General features: G+C 44.2%; 1 protein-coding gene across 1 annotated transcript in view; it reads left to right on the top strand.

The window, feature by feature from the left end:
• Positions 1-2,697: 2,697 nt before the first annotated feature.
• The window catches only part of cyb5r4 (cytochrome b5 reductase 4), a 143,672-nt gene continuing 123,763 nt past the window's right edge, over positions 2,698-22,606 (top strand). The window contains 3 exon segments of the mRNA XM_072250276.1: positions 2,698-2,794; positions 2,797-2,957; positions 15,501-15,654. Coding sequence (XP_072106377.1) covers positions 2,698-2,794; positions 2,797-2,957; positions 15,501-15,654 — 412 coding nt within the window.

The raw sequence follows: 22,606 nt of genomic DNA, 5'->3' as shown, positions 1-22,606 counted from the left end.
TATTACCCCCACTCCAGTTCAGGTCCAAACTATCCCTTCTCTGGAAGACAGCACAACTATCCAAAAAATCTTATGCTCTCCCTCCTACACCAACTCCTAGTCACGCATTAAACTGTACAATCTTCCTAGTTCTGACCTCACTAGCACATAGCTCAGGTAACAATCCAGAAGTCACAACCCTGGAAGTCCTACCCTTTAAACATAGAATAGTACAGCACAGTACAGGCCCTTCGGCCCACAATACTGTGCTGACCCTCAAACCCTGCCTTCCATATAACCCCTCACCTTAAATTCCTCCATAATAGAACAGAGAATAAGCACATAACTCTCTGAACTCCCTCTCAGAACCTTGTCATTCGTCCTACCCATGTCATTGGTACCTCCATGGACGACGACTTCTGTCTGTTATCCCGCCCGCTTAAAAATGCTGAGGCCTCACTCGACCCAAGATATCCTGGATCCCGGCACCCAGGAGTTAACATACCATCTGGGAATCTCGTTCTTGCCCACAGATCTTCCTGTCCATTCCTCTAACTAATGAATCCCTTATCACCACAGTGTCTCCTCTCCCTCCTTCTTGAGTCACAGAGGCAGACTCAGTGCCAGAGACACGACCACTATGACTTTTCTTTGTTAGGTGATCCCCACTGACAGTATCCAAGGTGATGTACCAGTTGTTGAGGGGGATGTCCACAGGGGTACTCCGCACTGGCTCCTTAACCCCTTTCCCCATCCTGACTCACACCCAGTGTCCTGTGTCCTGCACCTTGGGTGTAACTACCTCTCTACGTGTCCTCTCTATCACCTCTTCAGCCTCCCAAATGATCCAGACTTCATCCAGTTCCAGCTCCAACTCCTTAACACAGTTTGTAAGAAGCTGCAGCTGGACGCACTTCTCGTAGTTGTGGCCGTCAGGGACACTGGAGGTCTCCCTGCCTTGCAACATCCCACAAGAGGAGTTATCCTGTCATCCGTACTGTCCTAGCTGAACAGATATAAAGTAGTAAACAAAAAAAACTTGAGCTTTTCTTTCCTTTGCTTTTGCTCAGTGAAGCCTCTCTATACGGAAGACCCAAAGAGCATGATGAAAAGAAAAATAATTGTAGAAATTAATGCTTGTGTTTTGTTTTAACTGAACGAACACACATGAACAGAATTTTATTGTCCAGCCTTAACTTGTAAAAGTGATGGTGAAGTACCTTTCTAAAACAATGCATTGATTGCACGAATGTGAAGTAACAGACAACAGAGTCTCAGACTGGAGGGGGATGAATGGTATTCCCCATTTGCAGTTATGATGTTATGGTTCTCACTTTGTTTGGTCAATATTGTTTTGTTCGGCATGGTAGTACAGCAATTGCTCCACAGCGTCAGTGATCACCGATGGAGGTTTGATTCTCGCGGCTGTCTATAGAGAAACTGTACATTCCCCCTATGACCGCGTGGGCTTCCTCTCAGTGCTCCAGTTTCCTCAGCATTGGTGGCGTGGTGAAACCTGTGCTGTTCCCCAGCACAGTCCTCAAAGTAAATTTATTATCAAGGCAAGTACACCCAATGGCCACTTTATTAGGTACACCTGCTTCTTATTGCAAGTATCTAATCAGCTAAAGATGTGGCAACAACTCATTGCATATAAGCAGGCATAGTCAAGAGGTACAGTAGTTGTTCAGACTGCCCTGTGGAATAATTGTTGGTTCCAGACAGGGTGGCTTAAATCCCTCAGAAACGGCTGATCTCCTGGGATTTTCGTACACAACAGTCTCAAATGTTTGCAGAGAATGGTGCATTAAGCAAAAAGAAAAATCCATTAAGTGGCAGTTCTGTTTGTGAGAACACGTTGTTAATGAGAGAGGTCAGAGGGGAATGGCCAGACTGGTTCAAGGTTGGCAGGAAGGCTACAGGAACTCAAATAACTACGTGTTACATCATCAGTATGCAGACTCTGAATGCCCAAAACTTAGCACATTGAAGTAATGGGCTATAGCAGCAGAAAACCATAAGAATATACTCAGTGCGCAGAGTGCATGTTGCCATAAACTACTTTGAGATTCATTTTCTTGCAGACATTTACAGGGTAAAGAAATGCAAAAGAATGTTCACAAAAAAACCTATACATACAGACAAGTCCTGATGAAGGGTTTCGGCCCAAAATGTCAACTGTACTGTTCTCCACAGATGCTGCCTGGCCTGCTGAGTTCCTCCAGCATTTTGTGTGTGTTGTTTACGTAAACAAAGACTGATAACACCAATGGCAAAAGAAGACAACTGTGCAAATAAAAATAATGAGAACATGAGGGATTTTAAGGCAGTTGTTTCCCTAACATCTTTGGTCTGCATCCCATCGCTGACATTCCTCGGGTCTTGAAAATTAGAATCGAACTGCAGATACTGGAAATCTGAAATAAACCAAAACAAAATGTTTGAAACACCCAGGTGGTCAGACAGCGCCTGTGTAAACGTCCGGAATACTTTAAAGGTGTTTTCAGCATTTTCTTGATTCCCCAATTCTCTCCACTTTCTCCTTGTCTCCAGCTTAAAACCCATTCTTACAGCGAGTCTTTGCCCCAAACTGTCCACTGCGGTCGTACGCCACGGATGCTCCTATCACTTTGTTCCTGATTCGGATTTTCAGCATCTGCAGGATTTTAGTCCAGAGTTCGTACGTCACCCCTTTCAGAAATAAAAACCACAACTCCCATGACGCGTTTCTCCACCGCGCATGCTCGTTGCCTTCAAGGGCCTAGCAGAAATAGGAGCGCTGGTCCCCGTGCTCGAGTGAGCTGGCCAGTCGGGGGGTGAAACAGAGGCTGTCAGGAGGAATTTCGCCTCTGTCTTTCCTGCAAGACCTAAGTGGCAGTTTAAAGAAGCCAGAGATGATGAATAACTCTTCTCAATTTCCCGCGCCCGGTTCTCAGCAGCGCGTCTCGGCGGCGACAACGACGTCGGGCAGGAACAAGGTGAGTCGGGACCGGTCCCGGGCTCTGTCGCCTCTTGTCAATCAAACGGTCACGTGACTCGAGTTTGTTGGGTTTGTGGTGTTCAGGGGTTTTTCAAAACAAGCTTTTGCTGAATTGCTGAGTTTTGACATGCCTCATTCATGGGTTTAGCACTTTCGTGGGCAGGACTGTTGTTAGTAACAAGCCTGATGCTTGTCCTTTCATAAAAAAAGAACATTCTACCGAAGCATTACTTCCTGGTTAATGTAAACTATTATACTGAACAGTGAACAATGTTGTATGTTTCAGGTATATTACCACTGTCTATGTCGTGAAATCTGTTGTTTTGTGGCAGCAGTACAGTGAAAGGCATAAAAATTATTATTAGTTCTAATAAATAAGTAAAACATGCCAATGAAGAATAATGAGGTAGTGTCCATGGGCCATTCAGAAAGTTCAAGAGAGGAGAAGAAGCTGTTCCTGAAGTGTGGGCCTTAAGGATTCTCTGCCTTCTCCCAGATGGTAGTAATGAGATTGGGCATGTCCCGGAATGACCAAATCGCCTCCAACTCATATTGAGGTATAGACGGTGGCAGGCCTTCTATGTGATTGCATCAGAGTGTTGGACCCAGGATAGATCCTCTGAGATATTGACACCCAGCACCTTCAAACTGCTCACTTTCATCAGCCTACCCCTCCTGTGTTCTGACTTCCCCTTCCTGAAGTCCATAATCAATCCTCAGTCTTGCTGATGCTGAGTGGAAGATTATTGTGTGACACTTCTCAACTAGCTTATCTACCTTGCTCCTGTACCCTTCCTTGGTGCCATCTGAGATTCTGCTTACAACAGTAGTGTCATCTGCAAATTTGTATATGGTGATTGGGTTGTGTCTAGCCACACAGTCATGATTGTAGATAGAGTAGAGCAGTGAGCTAAGCACACATCGTTGATGTGTGTTGATTGTCAGTGAGGAGATGTTATCTGTAATGACTGGTGTTCTGATGAGGAAATCAAGAATCCTGTTTCAAATGGAAGTACAGAGGCCTGGACTTTGGAACTTCTTGATTAGTAGTGAGGAGATTATGGTATTAAATGTCACGCTGTAATCAATAAATAGCAGCCTGATGTGTGTATTATTCTTGCCCAAGTGCTTCAAAGCTGAGTGAAAAGCCAGTGAAATTGTGTCTGCTTGAGACCTGTTGTGGAGGTAGGCAAATTGCAGTGGGTTGTTGCTTAGGCAGGAGTTAATTCTAACCATGACCAGCCTCTCAAAAGACTTTATCACAGGAAGTTTAAGTGGTACAAGTGCTACCGAACAGTAGTCACTAGACAACTAGGTGACCCATTGGGGCACCCTTTGAGAGAAGGGTAGTGCAGTGTGATGTGACCAGAATGAACATTAAATTTTCCTGAATGCTATTGCTATCTCTTTGATTTGGAAATTAAAGAAGAAAAACTCAGCTTATTAAAGAAGGAAGACGCATAACAAGACAAATATGTGACCAGAATGAACATTAAATATCCATGAAATAAATTTGAAGGAATCGGGCTTGCTGGGTCGGGTCTGGAATTAAATGTCCGATGTAATGATGGATTTGGCCTTGAATAATCACAGAAGGATTCCATCAATTCCTAGTTGGAATCACTTCTTTGGCACCAAAGGATGTCATTTGGAAGAGGCAATTGTATTGTCTGATGTTCTTCTTGAACTCGTTTGCAATAGGTTCATCATTGCTGTGCAAATTGAGGAGTTCATTAGGTAGAAGCTGCAAATTGCCTATCCTGACCTTTCCCTTCATACAGCAGAAATGTGCAGTTTCTCCAGTGAATAGGAAGGCAGGACAGTGAGGGCATACCCTGGTCATTAAATCAACATCAGCAGAAATGTGACGGCATGCGCGTCGTGCATTTTGTCTTGCTCTTTCTCTGTCAAAGTATTGTCGAAAGCGGCCATTGTCGTCTTCAGCAACTCTCGCAATAATTACTCTGTGCCGCATATTCTCAAGTTGATCTTTCCTTTTCTCCTCTGTCTCTTCCTCTCTCATCCTTCTCTGCCTGTTTTTGTCATTCTGGAGATGCGCAGTCCTTTCATCCTTCGTCTCTTCCTTTGTTCTACCATTTGTTCTTTCTGTCTGATCCTGGAGTCATGCTGCCCTGGCCTGATCGGATTCTTGTTCTCTCCTCCGTCTGTGCCTATTGTTGTCATTTTGGAGATGTGCATGTCTGTCCTCCTCTGTCTTGTCTTCTCTCATCTTTTTTGTCCTGACTCTTTGATCCTGGAGTCGTGCGGCCCTGGCCTCATCCGATTGTTGTTGTCTCCCTCTCCTTGCCGCTTCTCAACAACGTTTGGTGTCATCTCTTGACCATAATGTCCCCCTTCACTTTCCACACAGCATAATTAGGCTATCCATATATTTTTACCCTACTGCTCGATAGACGATAGGAAGCAGTAACACCAAAGCCTCCAAGCTGCTGAGGCTGGCCGTGAACATGCGTCGGGCTGTGACGTTGTGGTCTCCATGGAAGGTGGAAGCGGCTCTGTGAGCATCGTGAAGCACTGCTGAGGCTGGCCGATCGGGTCTCGGGTGAAAGGCAGCCTGTTGGTTGTTGGCGAATGAGCAATTTTATAACCCTGAACTTTGCCTGCATTCTGTAAGTTAGCGCATCTTAATTCGATTTAGCCAAAAAAAGTGCTGCTGCAATGCACTGTTTGCGCTAATTGGAGGTCACAAACAGACAGACAGAGCCTGAGAGTTTTAGTAGTATGTAGATTGAGGCAGCTCACCCAGCTCTTGATTGATACCCTTTTGAAGTATGTGGGAACTTTCGACTGCATCAGTGAGTGGTGAAGATGTCCTTGAACACACCAGCCAATTGGTTGGCACAGATTTTCAGTACCCTATGTGGTACACCATCAGGGTCTTGTGATGGTTCACCACCTTAATGGATGTTCTGACATCGTTCTTCGAGACATCACAGGGTTGTCAGATGAGTGGGGATTCACACAGGAGTAGTTTTATTCTCCATTTCAAATTGTGAATTAAAGGTGTTGAGAGCATTGGGGAGTGAAGCATCAGTCATTTATGTTATTAGGTTTCTCCTTGTAGGAAGAAAAGGCATGCAGATGATGCCACAGCTGTCATGCACCCGATTGTGTCCCTAACGTCACATTTAGGCTGAGGCCCTTCATCAGGACAGATCTCATTCTTACCATCATCACTGTAGCTAAATAAAACTTTGTGTGGGTCTCACTTGGGAGTATTGTGTGCATTTCTAGTTGCAACATTATAGGATAATGTGAAAGCTCTGAAAAAGATGCAGAAGTGGTTTGTAAGGATGCTGCTGGATTAGACAGCATGAGCTGTTGGGAGAAGTTAAATGAGTGTGTGTTTTCTCTGGAATGTCAGAGATGGAGGGGAAAACTAATAGGAGCTTTTAAAACTATGGAGACGTAGCACTGCAGATGCTGGAATCTGGAGCAGTAAGTGATCTGCTGTACCAACTCACCAGATCACGTAACATCAGAAGACCATAAGATATAGGAGCAGAATAAAGTCTTTCAGCCCATCATTTGTGCTCTGCCATTCCATCATGGTTGGTTTATTACACTCATCCCCTATTCTCTTGCCTTCTCCCCCATAACCTTTGGCACCCTTACTAATCAAGAACCTATCAGCCTCCACTTTGAACATGCACGAAAACTTGGACTGTGCAGCTGTCTTTGGTAATGAATTCCATAGCTTCATCACCCTCGAACTAAAGTAATTACTCCTCGTGTCTGTTCTAACAGGATGTCCTTGTATTCTGAGGCTGTGTCTTCTGGTCCAGGACTTCCCCACCAGAGGAAACATCCTCTCCACAACTCTGAGAAGAAGGGAATTGCTGACATTTGTGGAAAAAGATGAAAATTGTATCTGAAATTTTTGCAGAAAAATTGGGAATAGATGTGGACCATCTGAATTTTTTTCCCAGGGTAGAAATGTCTAGTACTAGGATACAGGTCTACAGCAGATGCTATCTTATTGGCTCTTCACGCAACCCTGGAACATCTGGACAGCAAAGATGCATACAGCAGGTTGCTGTCTATCAATTACAGTTCAGCATTTAACACCATTGTTGCCTCAAAACTAATCAGTGAACTCCAAGACTTGCGCCTCAAAGCCCTCTTGTGCAATTGGACCTGGATTTCTTCACTTGTAGACCCCAGTCAGTTTGGATTCGCGAAAACATCTCCTCCACAATCTCTATCAGCACTGAGGCTGCCTACAAGAAGGGTCAGAGCCGTCTCTATTTCCTGAGGAGACTGAGGTCCTTTAACATCTGCCGGACGATGCTGAGGATGTTCTACGAGTCTGTGGTGGCCAGTGCTATCATGTTTGCTGTTGTGTGCTGGGGCAGCAGGCTGAGGGTATCAGACACCAACAGAATCAACAAACTCATTCGTAAGGCCAGTGATGTTGTGGGGATGGGACTGGACTCTTTGACGGTGGTGTCTGAAAAGAGGATGCTGTCCAAGTTGCATGCCATCTTGGTCAATGTCTCCCATCCACTACATAATGTACTGGGTGGGCACAGGAATACATTCAACCGGAGACTCATTCCACCGAGATGCAGCACAGAGCGTCATAGGAAGTCATTCCTGCCTGTGGCCATCAAACTTTACAACTCCTCTCTTGGAGGGTCAGACACCCTGAGCCAATAGGCTGGTCCTGGATTTATTTCATAATTTACTGGCATAATTTACATATTACTATTTAACTATTTATGGTTCTATTACTATTTATTATTTATGGTGCAACTGTAACGAAAACCAATTTCCCCCGGGATCAATAAAGTATGACTATGACTATCACCACAGCGATGTGTGCTTAGCCCCCTGCTCTACTCGCTTTGCACCTATGACTGTGTGGCTAAGTACTGCTCCAACACCGCATACGGGTTTGCTGATGATACCACTGTTGTGGGCTGTATCAAAGGGGATGATGAATCAGCATACAGGAGGGAGATTGACAACTTGGCTGAGTGGTCAATAACAACAACCTCTCACTTAGTGTCAGTAAGACCAAAGTGTTAAATGTAGACTTCAGGAGCGGGAAACCAGAGGTCCATGAGCCAGTAATCATTGGAGGATCAGAGGTGGAGAGGTTCAATAACTTTAAATCCAATCTCGGAGGACCTGCCCTGGACCGACATATAAATATTATTGTGAAGAAAGCACAGCAGTGCCTGTACTTCCTCAGAAGTCTGTCGAGATTCAGTATGTCATTGAAAATCTTGGAAAATTTCTACAGATGTGTAGTGGAAAGTGTGCTGACTGGCTACATTACAGCTTGGTATGGGAGCACCAATGCCTTTGAGCAGAAAATCCTACAAAACATAGTGGATTTGGCCCAGTACGTCACGGGTAAAACCCTCCCATCCATTGAGAACATCTACATGAAACATTGCCATAGAAAAACAGCATCCTTCATCAAAGATCCCCACCTCACAGGCTGTGCTCTTTTCTCACTGCTGCCATCAGGTAGAATGCATAAGAGCCTCAGGACTCGCACCACCAGTTCAAGAGGAGTTACAACACCCCTCTTGAATAAAGGGGGATAACTACACTCGTTTAACGACACTTATATGGTTATTTCATGCTTGTTATTTATTTCTATTTATTTATATCTGCTTTTCGACAGTTAGTTTGCAGTTTATAGTTACTGTTTTGACTGCAGAAAAAGAATAACAGGTTTGTATGTTGTGGCATATATGTACTCTGATACTAAAATTTACTTTGAACTTTGAACATGTGTTTAAGGTGAGGGGGAGGTTTAAAGGAGATGTACAAACGTACAAAGGAAGTTTTGTTTTTTTTCCCACAGCATGTTAGGAGTCTGCAGTGAACTGCCGAAGGTAATGGGGGAAGCAGATTCAATAAGAGGCTGTTAGATGGACACAATCTTCAGGGAATGGAGGGACGTGAATCATGTATAGGCAGAAGAGATTACGTTTAATTCTATGTCATGTTTAAAGCAGACATTGCTGTGCTGCACTGTTCAGGACGTTCTTCTCACCAAGGAACCGTCAATGTGAGAAGGGTAGTAGATATATTTCTCAGTTCATCTTTTTCCAGCTTTCAAGATTGTGTCTTCATAATGGTGTAATATTAGATTAGATTAGATTCAACTTTATTGTCATTGTGCCGAGTGCAGATACAAAGCCAATGAAATGCAGTTAGCATCTGACCAGAAATGTAAAGAATAGTGTTATTTACAAAATAACTGTGAATAAAAAAAGTGCTACAGCACACAAATATAAAAGTACTGAGACAGTACAATACAGATGCGATACTGCTTAGCACTGTGATGAGAGGTTCAGCAGTGTCACAGCCTCAGGGAAGAAGCTCTTCCTGTGCCTGCTGGCGTGGGAGCGGAGGCTCCTGTAGTGCCTACTGGATGGAAGGAGAGTAAAAACTCCATGGTTAGGGTGAGATGCATCCCCGATGATGCTTTTTGCCCCACCCAGGCAGCGTTTATGGTAGATGTTCTCAATGGTGGGCAATTGGGTGCCGATAATCCACCGGGCAGTTTTCACCACATGCTGGAGTGCTTTGCAGTCCGATACGGGACAATTGCCATACCACACTGAGATGCAGTTGGTGAGTATGCTCTCAATGGTACAGCGGTAAAAGTCCGTCAGTATCCTGGGACAGAGCCTTTTAGGGTGTTCCTTTGTTTCGGGAGGGAGGAGAAGATGGCGGCGCGGCCGTTCTGAATTGATATCGTATCTGTGAAGTAGGATGCCGTGCACAATCCTGATTTGATAGAGACAGACATGAAGAAGCACGGAGGAACATCTGGAGAAACTTCTAAAATGCCTGCTTCGCTGCCGCTGCTACTGTGCAATCGAGAATCTCCGGAGGGAAGGCTCCAAATCCTCGGCCTTGCCTGTTGCCAGGGCTGTGGTTGAAGAGCTTGGCGGAGATAGTGCTCGGTGCATCGGTGTCAGGGAGCTGGTCGGAGGCTCGGAGTTTTCAGATGGACTCGGAGTCGGACTGTGGTCGGATGCTTCCGGGATGCTGCATCGGCAGGTTTGCGGTGCTGGAGGTTTGCCGTCTGCGTGAGATGATGGGACTTCCAAGAGACTGTACCGTGCCCATGGTCTGTTCTTATCAAATTACGGTATTGCTTTGCACTGTTGTAACTATATGTATTAATTATGTGGTTTTTGTCAGTTTTTCAGTCTTGGTTTGTCATGTGTTTCTGTGATATCATTCTGGAAAAACATTGTATCATTTCTTAATGCATGCATTACTAAATGACAATGAAAGAGGACTGCGTGTCCTCATAATCTAATCTAATCTAAAAAATATCATGCAACATCGTGTTTTACGTTATAGTAAAGATTATGTTATTTCCTTTTAATTTCAATATAGATTTGAAGTGGATTGCTATTTCTATATGCAGTAGCACTCAGTTAAGTATTCTTTAGTAGCAGATGATCAGAAACACTGAATTGCATGACAGCTATTGTCGTAAATTTCTTTCGATCTACCATGTACTACGGTGAATATAACTTTAACTCTTTATTAGCAAGTTACCAGAGAGACCCCTCCTTAAGCACTCTCTTGGGCTGCTCCGGGGGTCTCTGGTTTCTGAAGCAAATACAGTGCTTTTTATACATGTGCAGTCACGTACATAGATACAGGTGGGTTCACCCCCTTAGTTTCTGTACAGATGAGTATTGTTTAACTTATCAGCCATAAATTGTTTGTGTAACAGCTTAACTACCCTTATGTCTGGGAACAACCAGACATAGGCTTACCCCACAGAGCTTCCTACCCTTGAAACAGGCATTCCTTATAATACTTATCTAGGGAGCGCTATGTTTCTTACAGTAGTTAAACAGTGGTACAATTTGTTCTTAAGCAAGGACTGAAGTTACACGGGTCGCATACCAAGAATAATATCACCCGCTCAGCTTATCTTGTGAGAAACACTTGAGCTTCTATGCTTTTTTTTAAATTATGAGGACACGCAATCCTCTTTTATTGTCATTTAGTAATGCATGCATTAGGAAATGATACAATATTCCTCTGGTGTGATATCACAGAAACACAGGACAGACCAAGACTGAAAAACTAACAAAACCACATAATTATAACAAATAGTTACAACAGTGCAACAATACCATAACTTGATGAAGAACAGTCCATGGCACAGTAAAAAAGTTCAAAGTCTCTCGAAAGTCCCACATCTCACGCAGACGGGAGAAGGAAGAAAACTCTCCCTGCCATGCACGACCACAGTCCAACTCTGAGTCATCCGAAAACTTTGAGCCTCCGACCAGCCCTCCGACACCGAGTACGGAGCACCATCTCTATCCGAACGCTTCGACCTCAGCCTCGGTCGCCAGCAGCAGGCAAGGCCGGGGATTTTGGGGCCTTCCATCCGGAGATTCTCGATCGCACAGTAACAACAGCAGCGAAACCAGGCATTTCAGAAATTTTTCCAGATGGTCCTCTGCTTCTCACGTCTGTCTTCATCAAATCAGAATTGTCCACTGCCCCTATTTAACAGAAACGATATCATTTCACCGGAGAGCTGCGTGACCTGTGTCGTGCTGCCATGTTCTCCTCCCGATCACCTTTGTCAAAGTCTTAGCCGCTATGACCCTTACAAAATAGCCAGGGTCACAAGAGGCCTGCAAGATGCTAACTTCTTAACATTATATGTTAAGAAATTAGCATCTGGTGAGTGCCCCCTTCCAGCTCTGCTTCCCTCCCTGATGAGCTCAATTACTTCTACACTCACTTTGACCAAGAGAACAAGGAGGTCACCCTCACAGCAGATCTCCCACCTGGTGAACTGCCTCTCTCACTTTCCACCTCCGATGTTTGCACCACCCTGAGCAGGGTGAATGTACGGAAGGCAGCTGGTCTGGATGGAATACCTGGCTATGTGCTCAGAGTCTGTGCAGGGCAGTTGGATGGGGTCTTCACGGACATTTTTAATCTGTCCCTGGCCCAGGCAGTTGTCCCCACAAGCTTCAAGATCACCACCATCGTGCCAGTCCCGAAGCATTTCACTGCCACGGGCCTGAATGACTTTCATCCAGTTGCACTCACCCCCATCATTGCAAAGTGCTTTGAGAGACTGGTTCTATCACATCTGAAATCCTGTCTGCCCACTACCCTGGACCCCCATCAATTTGCCTATCGCACCAACAGGTCAACAGAGGATGCCACCTCCACGGCACTTCACTCTGCCCTGACCCACCTGGACAGCCCCAACTCTTACGTCAGAATGCTGCTCATTGACTTTAGTTCAGCATTCAATACTGTGATCCCCTCCAAGCTGATCACCAGACTTCGCCAGCTTAGTATCAGCTCATCCCTCTGCAATTGGACCTTGGGCTTTCTGACTAACAGACCCCAATCAATTAAGTTAGACAACCTCTCCTCCTCCACTCTCACCCTGAACACCGGTGTGCCCCAAGGATGTGTGCTGAGCCCTCTTCTGTACTCCCTTTTCACCTATGACTGCATTCCTGTACATGGCTGTAACTCCATAATCAAGTTCGCAGACGACACCATGGTGGTTGGCCCAATCAGAGGGGATGACGAGACTGCCTACAGGGACAAGGTCCAGCATCTGGCTGCGTGGTGTGCCGACAACAATCTGGCCCTTAACACCCAGAAGACCAAGGAGATCATTGTGGACTTCAGGCATGCCAGGAGCCACACTCACGTCCCCATCTACATCAACGGAACTGCAGTGGAGGGTTCAAATTCCTTGGAGTCCACATCTCCGAGTATCTCACCTGGTCCCTGAACTCCTCCATCCTGATCAAAAGGGCGCAATAGTGCCTTTATTTCCTGCGGAGCATGAAGAAACTCACCTCTGTCCCAGGATATTGACGGACTTTTACTGCTATACCATTGAGAGCATACTCACCAACTGCATCTCTGCGTTATGGCAATTCTCCCGTATCGGACCGCAAAGTACTCCCAACGTGTGGTGAAAACTGCTCAGCGGATTATCGGCCCCCAGTTGCCCACCATTGAGAACATCTACCATAAACGCTGCCTGGGCAGGGCGAAAAGCATTATCAGGGATGCACTCTCACCCTAACCATGGACTTTTTACTCTCCTCCCATCTGGTAGGCGCTACAGGAGCCTCCGCTCCTGCACCAGCAGGCACAGGAAGAGCTTCTTCCCTGAGGCTGTGACCCTGCTGAACCTCTCATCACAGCGCTAAGTAGTATTGCATCCATATTGTACTGTCTCAGTACTTTTACATTAGTGTGCTGTAGCATTTTTTTTATTCACAGTTATTTTGTAAATAACACTATTCTTTGCATTTCTGGTCAGATGCTAACTGCATTTCATTGGCTTTGTATCTGTACTCGGCATAATGACAATAAAGTTGAATCTAATCTAATCTAATATTACACCATTATGAAGACACAATCTTGAAAGCTGTAAAAAGCTGAACTGAGAAATATGTCTACTACCTTTCTCACATTGACAGTTCCTTGGTTAGAAGAATAATTTGTTTCCACTCTGATTTTGTGGCTTGTGAAGTGGCTGATAATGCCAGTGTGGGAACTGCAGAAACCTTCCTGTTTGAAAATTGCAATCTCAATATTTACAGTACTTAGAAAAAGTATTTACCCACCTTGGAAGTGTTAATGTTTTATTGTTTTACAACATTGAATCACTGTGGATTTAATTTGGCTTTTTTGACACTGATCACCAGGAAAAGGCTTTCATGTCAAAGTGAAAACAGATCTCTACAAAGCGATCTAAATTAATTACAAATATAAAACACAAAATAATTGTATTAGCATTCACCACCCATCTTCAATACGCCACACCGAATCATCACTGGTGCACTCAATTGGTTTTAGAAGTCACATAATTAGTTAAATGGACATCACCGTGTGCTGTCAAGGTGTTTCAATTGATTGTAGTAAAAATATACCTGCATCTGGAAGGTCCAGTTGCTGGTGAGTCAGTATCCTGGCAAAAACTACATCATAAAGACAAAAGAACACTCCAAGCAACCCCACAAAAAGGTTATTGAAAAGTACAATTCAGGAGATGCGTACAAGAACATTTCCAAGTCACCTGAATATCCATTGGAGTACAGTTAAGTCAATCATCAAGAAATGGAAAGAATATGGCACAGCTGTAAATCTGCCTAGAGCCAGCCATCCTCAAAAAAACTGAGTGATCGTGCAAGAGGGGACTGGTGAGGGAGGCCACCAAGAGACCCATGACAACTCTAGAGGAGTTACAAGCTTCAGGGGCTGAGATGGGAGAGACTGCGCATGTAACAACTGTTGGCCAGGTGCTTCACCAGTTGCAGCTTTATGAGAGAGTGGTAAAGAGAAAGCCACTGTTGAAAAAAACTCACGTGAAATCTTGGCTAGAGTTTGCCAGAAGGCATGTGGGGACTCTGAAGTCAGCTGGAAGAAGGTTTTATGTTCTGATTAAAACAACATTGAGCTTTTTGTCTATCAGACTAAATGTTATGTTGGTGTAAGCCAAATACCACACATCATCAAAAACACACCATCCCTACCATGAAGCATGGTGGTGGCTGCGTCATGCTGTGGGGATGCTTGACTGCAGCAGGCCCTGGAAGGCTTGTGAAGGTAGAGGGTAAAATAATGCAGCAAAATACAGGGAAATCCTGGAGGAAAACCTGATGCAGTCTGCAAGAGAACTGTGATTTAGGAGAAGATGTGTTTTCCAGTAAGACAGTGACCCCAAGCATAAAGCCAAAGCTACACAGGAATGGCTTAAAAACAACAAAGTTAATATTCTGGAGTGGCCAAGTCAGAGTCCGGACCTCAATCCAATTGAGAATTTGTGACTGGACTTGAAAAGGCTGTTCAATCACGATCCCCATGCAATCTGACAGAGCTTGAGCAGTTTTGTGAAGAGGAATGGGGGAAAAATGTGGTGTCCAGATGTTCAAAGCTGATAAAAACCTAACAAATTTCACGACACATGCCGGTGATAATAAACCTGATTCTGATCCTCACCCACGCGGACTCAAGGCTGTAATTGCTGCCAAAGGTGCATATACTAAATACTAACATGAAGAGGGTGAATACTTAAGGAATTAATTATTTTGTGTTTTAAATTTGTAATTAATTTAGATCACTTTGTAGAGATCTGTTTTCATTTTGACATGAAAGAGTCTTTTTCTGATGATCAGTGTCAAATATGCCGAAATAAATCCAATGTGAGTCAGTGTTGAGAAACAATCAAACAGGAAGGCCTCCAAGGGGTGCAAATACTTTTTATAGGCAATGTATATCTATAGAATTTTACATACATTCACCAAATGATTTGTAACTTGTTGCTAGTATCACTTGGCAATTTTTGTGCGAGCCTGTTATTAACTGTATGAAAATTATACCTCAATGTGTTTTAAAATGCATTTAAATCTTTCTAAGCTGTCTTCCATTTATTAATTACTTCAATAAATCTTAATTTTTTTATATATCAAATGGTATGTTCTACTAAGATGTTTGTGTACTGAAGCATTATTTCCCCCCCCTAAAGGTACGACTTAAGCCGGGTCGAAGTCTAATGGATTGGATCCGTCTGATAAAGAGTGGGAAGGACATGACGGGGTTGAAAGGAAGGTTTATTGAAGTTACACCAGAAGAGCTTGCAAAACATAACACGAAGATTGATTGCTGGATATGTATCAGAGGTAGGACAGAAGACTTCATATTATAGGCTTGGCTTTATGAATAATGGTAGCTTGGATACAGTTAAAACAGAGATGAGAATGGTGGATTATGACTTATTAAATAATTGTTTTAACTCTCTTGGTTTCAATAAATTAAAAAAAACTTTTGTAGGGAAATTTTCATCTATAGAATGAAGCTAGTTTTTCTGAATAGTGAAACAGAATATAATGGTTTATGACCACATGTTGGTCATAACTCTTAATTAAACACAAGGTAAAACAGTACATCTCCTTCCCGCAGTTGTCTCCGACCTTCACATTCCCCTTCCCAATGCCCCCTCCTGCTTGATCGGCTATTTTTCCCTTTATCCTCTCTCTTTGTCTGCCTCCATCCATCATTCACCTGCCACCTTCCAACTCCGTGCCCATTCATCTCACTAACTGCCTGTCATCTCACTCATCTCCTCAGTCCACCAATTGCTTTGGAATCCTTCAAAGTCCAAAGTGTGTTTGTTCAGAGTATGTATATCACATACAACCTTGAGCTTCATCTTGCAGCCGCCACAAAACAAATAAACAGAATAGAATTCTGATATGTCTATCCATGGCCTCCTCTACTGTCAGGATGAAGCCGCATTCAGGTTGGACGAACAACACCTTATATTCCGTCTCGGTAACCTCCAACCTGATGGCATGAACATTGATTTCTCTAACTTCCATTAATGCCCATCCTCCCCTTTTTACCCCATCCCTTATTTATTTTTATTTCCCCCCTTTTTTTTCTCTCTCTCTGTCCCTTCACGATGTCTCCTTGCCTGCTCTCTATCTTCCTCTGGGCTCCCCTCCCCCTTTCTTTCTCCCTAGGCCTCCCATCCCATGATCCTCCCCCTTCTCCAGCTCTGTATTCCTTTTGCCAGTCAACTTTCCAGCTATTAGCTTCATCTCTCCCCCTCCTATCTTCCCCTATCATTTCAGATCTCCTCCTCCTGCTCCTCCCCCTCCCACTTTCAAATCTCTTACTATCTCTTCTTTCAGTTAGTCCTGACGAAGGGTCTCGGCTCAACATCAACTGTACTTCTTCCTATAGATGCTGCCTGGCCTGCTGCGTTCCACTAGCATTTTGTGTGTGTTGCGTAAACAGAATAGAACCCACTTTAAAAATAATCCCATACAGCAAACACTGTCAAACACCCAACTTGTGAGAACAAAACAAATCATGCAAACAATAAAATGTAAACAAATAGCACAAGAACATGAATCACAGGATCCCCGAAAGTGAGTCTACAGCCACAGAGCCAGTTCAGTGTGGCAGCCGGTTCAGGAGCCAGTTCATTGCTGAGGTGAGTAAAGCCTTTCAGAGTAGTGAGCGGAACACTGGTTCATTCTTCACCCTCAGTCTCAACAACTTGATTTTTTCAATCTGGCTGGGTGCTTAAATCTACTAAACGTCAGTTCGTTTTATGCTGTTGGGCCTGGGCCCCACCTCTTCAATTCTGGTCAAAGTTTCAATCTGGCTGCAATTCTATTCCAGCAATGGTATCCACGGCTGGACCTACATTCTGAGCGTCCAGTTCGCCGAATCCTCCTGGATACCACAAAAGTGCCAGGTCATGCAGACTGTTCAAAAGCACAACTCCAAAAGAGGCATTACAGGCTGTGAATTGCAGTGATTGTTGTCTGGAAAAGGTATAATTAATAGAATGGCTAGTAGTCTTATTTGCTGCCTGTAAAATGTCACCGTGTCCTGCCAGTGCCATCTTGCCAGGATCTTTATCGACACTCCCCATTTCTGTGGTGTCCTTGTTCTGGCTGCAAGTCTCTGATTAGTAGCGTTCTGTGGGGATCTGTATTGGGACCTCTGCTGTTGGTTGCACACTGTGATCTCTCACAAAGAAAGGCTAGGGTGGCAGGTGCATGGAAACATCAAGTTCTCTTCCACGTTACATGGAAGTGTGTAATTCTTTCATCTTCAATGAATTGAATCCTGGAAAGTCTTGCCTAAGAGTAGTCCAGGAAGGCAGCTTTTTAAGGGAAATTAATTGTGGCCAATAATTGTAATGCCCTGTATATGAATCAGGACAATTACATTAGGTGTGCAAATTGTATTTACGTAACTGTTGCTACAATGTCTGTGGCACCTTTTTCTGTTCAACTTTGTTCAAATACCTCCATGGACAAGATGGAAGTTAATTTTGCTGTTGATCTCTGTAAAATTCACTTAACATTAATCCTGTTCAAACTAATGCTAGAGTGCTTTACAGTGATGAGAGAGAGAGACTTCTAGTTCTCCGCATCTCACAGTCTTAGTTTTGTTGCATTTTGAGGATCACTTCACTTGCAGTAACTTTCCCTGAAAGCCCCACATATACATTCATCCTCAACAATAGCAATAATCCTGCACCTATGCACAAAGGACACTATTGAAGCATTTACCGTTGTTGTGACTGTGAATTGAGCTATTGGAAACACTAAAGCTGGGAGATGTGAAAGGATTTTGTTCATCATGACAGGCAGGCAGTCATTTGTAGACACTTCCAGTGGAAATTCAGTCCATCAAATTTTTATACAGAACAAAGATAATCACAGGTGATTCAGTACAATTTCAATAGTTATAATGGCATTACTTAATTCAATATTGTGTGTCTAACCCATTGTTCCCTTGACAAATGGAGTACACTCACTGGCAAGACACTTCTGACAGTTCTAACATTTCTCCTGAAACAGTAATTCACACAGTTGGTCCAAAAGCTCTGAGGACAGAGAAAACAGACATCCATAATTTGTGTTGTGAGGGCTAAATCTCGCAGCAAGCTCTTGAATATATTTAAAAATGCAAACAACAGGAATTCTGCAGATGCTGGAAATTCAAGCAACAACACATCAAAGTTGCTGGTGAACGCAGCAGGCCAGGCTGCCTGGCCTGCTGCGTTCACCAGCAACTTTGATGTGTGTCTTGAATATATTTTCAGTTTTCTGAATTTCTGCTGTCAGCTTTTTACCTGGGCACGGTAAAAAAAAAATTTCCTCACCCTGAGCATTTCTTCCTGCTTTGACATGATTTAACCATGCCATTTTCTACCAGCTGTGTTTTGTCCAGATGGTTTCATACTTTTTGGTCCAGTGGTAGACACAAGAAATTCCTGTAAAGACTTCCCTTCTTTTGTTTCATTACCACTATAACAGATTTATCCTTGCCTCTTGTTAGTTTTCATCCACATGTAGCCCATCAAAGCTATCGCCTGATTCCATATATTCTAGTTCCTTGCCTTTTCTGAGCTAAGTAGCTGTACCTCGACCCACTCCACTCCACTGCTTCTAATTTATTTCACAACTTGCTTATCATTGACTGGTGGGTGAGCAGTTTTTTTTTTTCTCATCCAAATGTTGGGGACATCCTTAGTTCACTACTCAAATGCCTTAGCAACATCATTCACACTGCCTAAAGATTAAGAGGCTGAACTAGAATTTTCATATTTGATTCTGCGATGGAGATGCAAACACATATCACCCACTGAAATATTGTGTGATTGCACCTCTGCCTCAGTGCATTTCTTGGTTAAACCTTGTCTTATTGATATTTCTAGGTAATAATGCCATCCTGAATAGTCTTCTATCCTCTGTATACTCAATTTCTTTGTTTCTGCTTACAGCAAGTCCTTGGCTTTGTAGTCACTGACCTGCTATAAGGCAGTGTATTTGGCAACACCTCAGTTTTAAAAATCTCTGTTCTTTAAAAATCCTTTCAACATCTTGCAGATATGGCATCATGTTCTGAACTATTGTTCCAAAATTGATGCTCAAACTTTGAGATGTTCAAGCCCCAAATCCTCAACTTGCCGCCTTAGATCTGTTGCACAACCTTTCTCTTCTTTTAAGATATTCTGTAAAAATTGTCTCTTTAATTGTTATCCCTTAAAAGGAGTTATAAAAGCCAACTCTGTTATCAAATGATATAACATTAAATTCTGTGTGATACAGAGAATTAAGTTAACGTTTCTTGAGTAGTTGAATTTGTTGAAAAACTATTTTTAGAAAATGCAAATGTGGATGCTTCAAACAAACTTGAAATGTTCCAGTGAAACTTCTATAATGAAAGCCTTTGAGAAAAGAGAGCAGAACAAGTGGCTTAAAAGGAGCCTGTTTAATTAAGAACCTTGTGAAAATGAAGATGAGTAGAATCCAATGACTTCCTAAGAGTGGCAGTATTTCTTTCCTCTTTGATATCAGTTTTTTGCATATCATCACTTGGAGTGAAAGGTAGTATAGCCAAAGCAAATCAATGCACATGCTGGAGTATAAAGTTCCGAAGATGATTTTTTTGTTTCAATATATTGTATACCACATATTGCCACTGCTAGTTTCTATACTGTTTGAGCCTTGTATCAACGTTTTAATTTCAAACAACCTGAAACATGCAGAATTTCTATACCTTCTGTCCCTTTGAAAAATATTTCGGCTGCTATTGGCTCAAATGTTGAAGGCACATTTGTGAAAGTGCAAAGTTAGTTAGTTTCTTTAATCAGCTGATACATTAATTTCTAATAAGTGCTAAGGTTTTGTCTGATTATAAGTCTAAAATATTCTGGGAAGTTTACTATATTAAAGATGCTGCTGTGGCGGCCCGCACACGCGGGACTTGAACCGCCATCAGGAGTCACGAGCAGACATGCGGTAGCGTGTTTGGAACTACCCGCCCGGGGCGGACCTTCCGGGGACAGTCTGACGTCACATCCGCCCCGCGGGTCGCAGCGGCCCATGGGAGGGAAGATTTAAGCGCGCGATTTTGAATCAGTAAAGGCATTCTGAGTTCAGCTCTCTCTGCCTCCGTGTGTTTCTTTAGTAGCGTGTTTGCGCGTGACTACATTGGTGATCCCGATGTTCCAGACGGCATCTGGAGCCGGTGACTCAGCGACCAGACATGAGTTCGAGCAACCCGCACAGCGCTGTCTCTCGGAAGCTCCCGACTTTCTGGGCCACTTAGCCCCACGTTTGGTTCGAGCAGGCTGAGGCCCAGTTTGATATCAGAGACATTACAGCCGACGCCATGCGGTACTACTACGTGGTCAGCACGCTCGACCAGGAGACGGCAGGCCGGATCATCGACTTCCTTTGCTAGCCACCAGCGGAGGACAGGTACACAAAGCTTAAGGTGCTCCTGATCCGTACCTTCGGACTCTCCTGTGTGAACAGGCCGCGCGGCTCCTACACATGGACGGCCTGGGCGACCACACGCCATCCGAGCTCATGAATGATATGCTGGCGCTCATGGACGGCCATAAGCCGTGCCTTTTATTTGAACAGTTGTTCCTCGAGCAAATGCCAGAGGACATTCGCCTTCCCTTCGCGAGTGAGGATTTCAGCGACCCACGCAGGGTCACGACTAAAGCAGACGTCCTTTGGCAGAGCAAGCAACGTGGAGCAGCCTCCAATGGCCTAGCCACGATCGCGCGCCCCAAAGTCCAGGCCCCTCAACCGAAGCCGTCGAGACCCACGGGGGAAAAAGATGAAAGTTCGGAACAATGGTGTTTCTATCACCAAAGATGGGGTTAAGGCGCGTGCTGCTGCTGACCACCATGTGCTTTTCCAGGAAACGCCGGGGCCAGCCGTCGCTAATGGCTACGATGGCTGACACTGAGACAGCCTCCTGTACCTCTGGGACCGACACTCTGGGCGGCGCTTCCTGGTAGACACCGGGCCCGAAGACAGCCCCCCCCCCCCCGAACATGGACACTCGTAACGCAGTCCCAGGCCCCGAACTCACCGCTGCAAATGGCACCAGTATTCAGACGTATGGCCCGTGAACTATCTCACTGCATTTCAGGTCCAGCCGTTTCACTTGGACTTTCATGTTGGAGGCGGTGTCACAGCCACTACTAAGGGCAGGTTTCCTATGAGCCAACTGCCTGCTGGTCGACCTAAAATGCCGGTGTTTGGTCCACGCTGAGACATTCCAGACTTTCCAGCTCAGAGAAGCCAAACTACCGGCCCTCCACCTGGATTCCGTGACCCTTTCAGGTAATGAATTCGCCAGGGTGTTGGCAGAATTTCCCTCCATAGTCACCCTATAGTTCTCTACAGCCGACCCCAAGCATGGCATGCAGCACCACATCCCCACGCAAGGACCGCCGCTGCGGGGGGCGTCACGTGATGACGTGGGATTGAGACGTGTGAATCCAGCTGTCCCGTAAAAAATCAGCAAAGTACCGTTTAAACAAAGTAAAGTTAATAAATACTTTCCGAAAATTACTTATAAACTTCGTAAGACTACTCTACGATATGCCTCGTAAACCGCAACAGAAGAAGCCTGTTGTTGTGAAGTCGCCACGAGATGGGAAGAGAAAAGGGCCTACTGCAGCGATGGAGCCTCGGATTCAGGTTGGATCTCCTTCGGAGGAGACGCATTTTATCTCTGGCGTAGAAGAACAAGGAGCAATGGCGGGGGTAGCGGTCTGTCGGAAATTGATGCCGGAATTGCACATGCGTAAAGAAGTACGCATGCGCAAATTGACACAACTTAAACTACAAGAACCGACGGCCACTGCAACTGAAAGTGACTCGAGTCAGAATTGGATATCGCAGAGAACACAGATGCAGAAGAGGAGGAAGAACTGGAAGAGACTGGAAGTAAAGGAGACGACGGAGACGTAAGAGAGGCTTTATTGCAATTGATGGCTGAACTAAGAAAATTAGAACAAAGTTTAGAAACGTGAAGATGTGCTATGATAAAGCTATGAAAAGACAGGATAAAATGGATAAGGAACTTCAGAAGATGGAAAGAACAATGGAGCATATTAACGATAGAGTGGAAAAAAGAGAAAATGATGTGCTTGTCTGGAACACGGAAAGAAATCGACTCTTGGAGAAAGTGGACGTGTTGGAAAATTTTAGTAGACGTAATAACATTAAAATTATTGGTCTTAAAGAAGGTATAGAGGGAGATAATCCCATAGAATTTTTTCAGAGATGGATCCCG

Source organism: Mobula birostris, chromosome 2 (genome assembly GCF_030028105.1).
Source record: "Mobula birostris isolate sMobBir1 chromosome 2, sMobBir1.hap1, whole genome shotgun sequence".
Lineage (NCBI taxonomy): Eukaryota > Metazoa > Chordata > Chondrichthyes > Myliobatiformes > Myliobatidae > Mobula > Mobula birostris.
The sequence above is the reverse complement of the archived record's forward strand: the minus strand, read 5'-3'. Positions and strand labels throughout refer to the sequence as shown.